Below are 3,849 nucleotides of genomic sequence, written 5' to 3' on the forward strand. Positions count from 1 at the left end.
AGAAAAATAGCAAACAAACAAAAATAAATAAAATAAAAAACTAACTTAAAATTAAATTAAATTAACCCACAAAATATTAAATAAATATCTTATTTAAGATTAATATTAAAAATAATTATTTTATTTTTCCCTTGTTCACGCACAGTGACCTGTAAAAAATATTTGTTAATATAATAATAATTGCGCACTAAATAAGCATGCTCCTCTACTTCCATTCCATGTAGTGTACCTCAATTTATTTCTTAGAAGAAGCCAATTCGAAACATCTCCTTCTGTCCAGTGGTTCACAGAAATGCCATCTAAATCAGAGGAGGTTCAGAGCGACCTCAGTGTCATTATAGAAAAGCTGCTGTGTAATGGAGTGAACAGAAGTGAGGTGGAGGGTAAATATATCCTGCCTCTCAGTGAACGCCCCCAGTTGTCTAAGGTGTCTTACTCGGAGAGCATTCCGGTGGTGGATCTCCAGGACCTGGATGGCCCTAACAGACCAGAGGTGGTCCATGAAATCCAGCATGCATTGGAGGAGGATGCCTGTTTCCAGGTAGACCATATACCTAAACTGTCAATTATCAGGTTCCCCGTGTCTAATTTAGGGTTATGATTTCATCTGGCTCTTCTGATTTTATGTTAATCGCAAATTTTGATTTCTAGTAATCGATTTGTTAGATTCACTAAAACTACTGTAAAAATAGTGATAATCCCTCCTAATATACCGAAATCAAAATAACAAAAACTCATCAAATTAATATAAAAGATTTCACTGAATTTTTAAATAACGGAGACTTATGCATCCTTATTTTAAGCTTATTGCAGATTTCGGAAGGAAGCAATCAATTTTTTGACCGCTCTGTCAGATTCCTTAAAATTCAGATTCCTTAAAATTCGAAAAATCTGCAATCTACTTAAACTCAAGGCTTATGCATCAACATCTCATTAAAATATTTAAATCACACCTTGGATGACTCCACCCACAACTTTCTTCGCTGGGTGCAAAATTGCTATATAATGGTTGCAAACAATTTTGTTTCATATTGTTGAGGCCAGGTAGTGAACCATGGCGTGCCAGCGATAGTCATGAAAAGCATGATGGAAATCGCTAAAGAATTCTTCGAAATGCCTGTGGAGGACCGAGCATGCCTCTACTCAGAGGACCCAAAGCAGAGGGTTCGGCTTTCTACGGTCTCCAGTTTTGGCAAAGAAAAGGTCATTTACTGGAGAGATGGTCTGATTCACCCATGTCATCCTCTGGAGGAAGTCATGAACTCTTGGCCCGAAAAACCTGCAGCCTACAGGTAATCAATTATAAATTGTTCTAATTGCTAATTGCTGATGTTTTACGTTCTTGGGCTTCTATTTTGGTTTAAGTTCACTTTACAGGTTTCTTTTTGGGTTACATATGATTTTGGATGAGTTAATTTTGGGTTAATTTTGATAACAAATTTAGTTGATGGAATTATCATTTTTATTTTTATCATTTAAATTTATAATTTTGGCCAAACTAATATCTAAAGACTGCAGAATATGTCGGATTTCATTCCCAAATCTCTATATATAGCCCGAACAACAAAAAAATTGACCAACCTATGTTTTGGTGACAGAGAGATCGCAGCCAGGTATTCTATGGCGATGAGAGCACTGGTTTTAAGGCTACTGGCTGCGATTTCTGAAGCTCTAGGGCTGGACTCTCATTACTTGAATACAAGCTTTGGAAAACACAGCCAAGAAATGGTTACCAATTACTATCCTCCATGCCCAAACCCAGATCTTACTCTTGGTTTACCAATGCATTCAGACTCAGGTGGCGTCACTGTTCTAATGCAAGGCGATGTTAATGGTTTGCAAGTACTCAAAAATGGAAAATGGGTCTCCGTACAACCCATAACTAACGCCTTCGTCATCATTACGGGAGATCAACTGCAGGTAATTACCAAAAACTGATCTAATAGAATTTTTCTTCACCATGGAGTTATTAATGACAATGATTTTTCAGGTAGTGAGCAATGGGAGATTCAGGAGTGTTGAGCATCGAGCAATAACGAACGCGTCCACTAAACGTATATCAGTTGCTACGTTTTCTGTCCCTTCACCCGATGCCTTCATTGCTCCTGCAGCATCGCTGGTTGATGAACAACATCCAGCTCAGTACAGAGGATATGAGTTTGAAGAATTCAGGAGAATTTGGAGAATTAAGGAATTAAATGGCAAGGCAGCGTTGGATCATTTCAAAATTGAATACCCAGAGGACAATAATGGTGAATGACTTTGTTTCTTGAGTTTTACTCAGATGAATCATCGCTAACATTATAACTACTTGCTTGAATGGTAGTTGGTTTCCGCCCTTCAGCGTATTTAAAGTCAGGAGGACATATTTATATATTTCACCAGTATGTTTTATTCGGTTACTTAAAAGTTTGGGATGTCATTTCTAAACAAATAAATTAGAGATTGCATAGTTTGGCATTATGCTATGCGATTAATCATCGACCTATACTTGTACAAATCTATTACTCTCATGTTTTCTGTGATTCAAATTGTATATTACATTATAGGTTGCATAGTTTGAATTTAATTTACAAGTTTAAAATGTGTGATGGGTACACATATTGCAACTTTGGGTACCCTTTAACAATTGAAACTTTAACCCACGATCACAAACCTCATAGCTCGTTCTTTACTGATGGGGTACACCCCTATTAAAGGGTTTGACCCGACTGATTTTGGGTTCCCAGGGTGTCGATTGCTTACTCGTGACGATGAGTCTGGGATCTGGATGATCCTCTCCAAACACAAAGAACAAACCTTCTTTGGATACCCGAATTGATAACTCTCAAACTGCATTGAATCCAGGTCGAATCACTTTATCCAGGTCCCAAAATTTCGATGTCTATCAAACCGCATATTATAAAGGCTGTGTGCTACATTTTGCTGGCACTTCTAACATAAATCATTCTAGCTAAGAGATTCTACCTCGATACATTCAAATCATTCTACCTAAGAGATTCTACCTCGCTAGCTACCAGATGTCAAAAACTTGTACCGGAACCCTTGGAAACTTTAGAACTTCATAGTGAAGTTGAAAACCTGAGAATTTAACTTAGAGTCACAATTAAATGGTTCAGAACACCATACATTACATATGTATATTTATTTGGAGTTGTTTTTAGACTTTTTGGACTTTCAGTGGTGGAACAATTTGTGGTGAAATCTTGATTTGTGTTATTTAAACTAGTTTTTTTGACTTTATATATGGATTCAGCACACTTGAAAATGGCTAATTGCACAGGATTAACCATCAAACTTGTGATTTCAATAAATTCTAGAAATTTGACCAAAAATACCTATAGTAAAAGCTTTCAAAAAGTAGCAGTAAAGGCAACTCCTATTCATTTAATCTGAAAGGGGAAAGGGGAAGGTTACACAATTTCTCTAATATTCTTGTTTCTTTTCATAATCTCTCCAAAACTCTGACACTTTTTACCTACACATTGATACTTTTTTCTATCTTATTCCTCTATCTACGAAATTCATCTTTACACAATATGATAATTTAGTTGAGATTCATCAGAATTCTTGGAAAATATTTTGAATCTTATAGATTAACCAAATAATTTTGCATTCCTCTATTTAATTGTTTTCACATCACTTTTAGAAAAAAAAACCCTCAAAATTCTATTTTTATAGCTTTATTAATTGAAATTAAATCAAGTGAACCCATTTGTTGATTTTGAAGAGATTTTCATGCATCAAAATATGTCATTATTGTCATGAAAGGAGCTCTATAGCACAATATGAGTTTGATGTTAGACATTACATGTTAGATGGGGTAGATGTTAGACTTTACATGTTAAA

At 35.6% G+C, this 3,849-nt stretch overlaps 1 protein-coding gene across 1 annotated transcript; it reads left to right on the forward strand.

The window, feature by feature from the left end:
- The first annotated feature begins 227 nt into the window (after positions 1-227).
- On the forward strand, positions 228-2,477 carry LOC149148158 (protein DMR6-LIKE OXYGENASE 1-like). Its single transcript, XM_089444546.1, has 4 exons — positions 228-541; positions 1,045-1,292; positions 1,599-1,920; positions 1,991-2,477. Exons 1-4 carry the CDS (start codon positions 293-295, stop codon positions 2,258-2,260), a joined length of 1,089 nt encoding a protein of 362 aa, XP_089300672.1. The 5' UTR covers positions 228-292; the 3' UTR covers positions 2,261-2,477.
- Positions 2,478-3,849: the final 1,372 nt, after the last annotated feature.

This window comes from Pinus tabuliformis, chromosome 9, assembly GCF_031772625.1.
Source record: "Pinus tabuliformis cultivar Carrire ecotype Pingquan chromosome 9, CPIR1, whole genome shotgun sequence".
Taxonomy (NCBI): domain Eukaryota; kingdom Viridiplantae; phylum Streptophyta; class Pinopsida; order Pinales; family Pinaceae; genus Pinus; species Pinus tabuliformis.

What these genes read in the sequence shown, in the direction of transcription:
- LOC149148158 (XM_089444546.1), top strand. Translation starts at nt 293, where the DNA reads ATGCCATCTAAATCAGAGGAGGTTCAGAGCGACCTCAGTGTCATTATA. An exon ending in AGGAGGATGCCTGTTTCCAG is followed by an intron (nt 542 to 1,044) that starts GTAGACCATATA and finishes TGTTGAGGCCAG; the next exon opens with GTAGTGAACCATGGCGTGCC. An exon ending in GAAAAACCTGCAGCCTACAG is followed by an intron (nt 1,293 to 1,598) that starts GTAATCAATTAT and finishes TTTTGGTGACAG; the next exon opens with AGAGATCGCAGCCAGGTATT.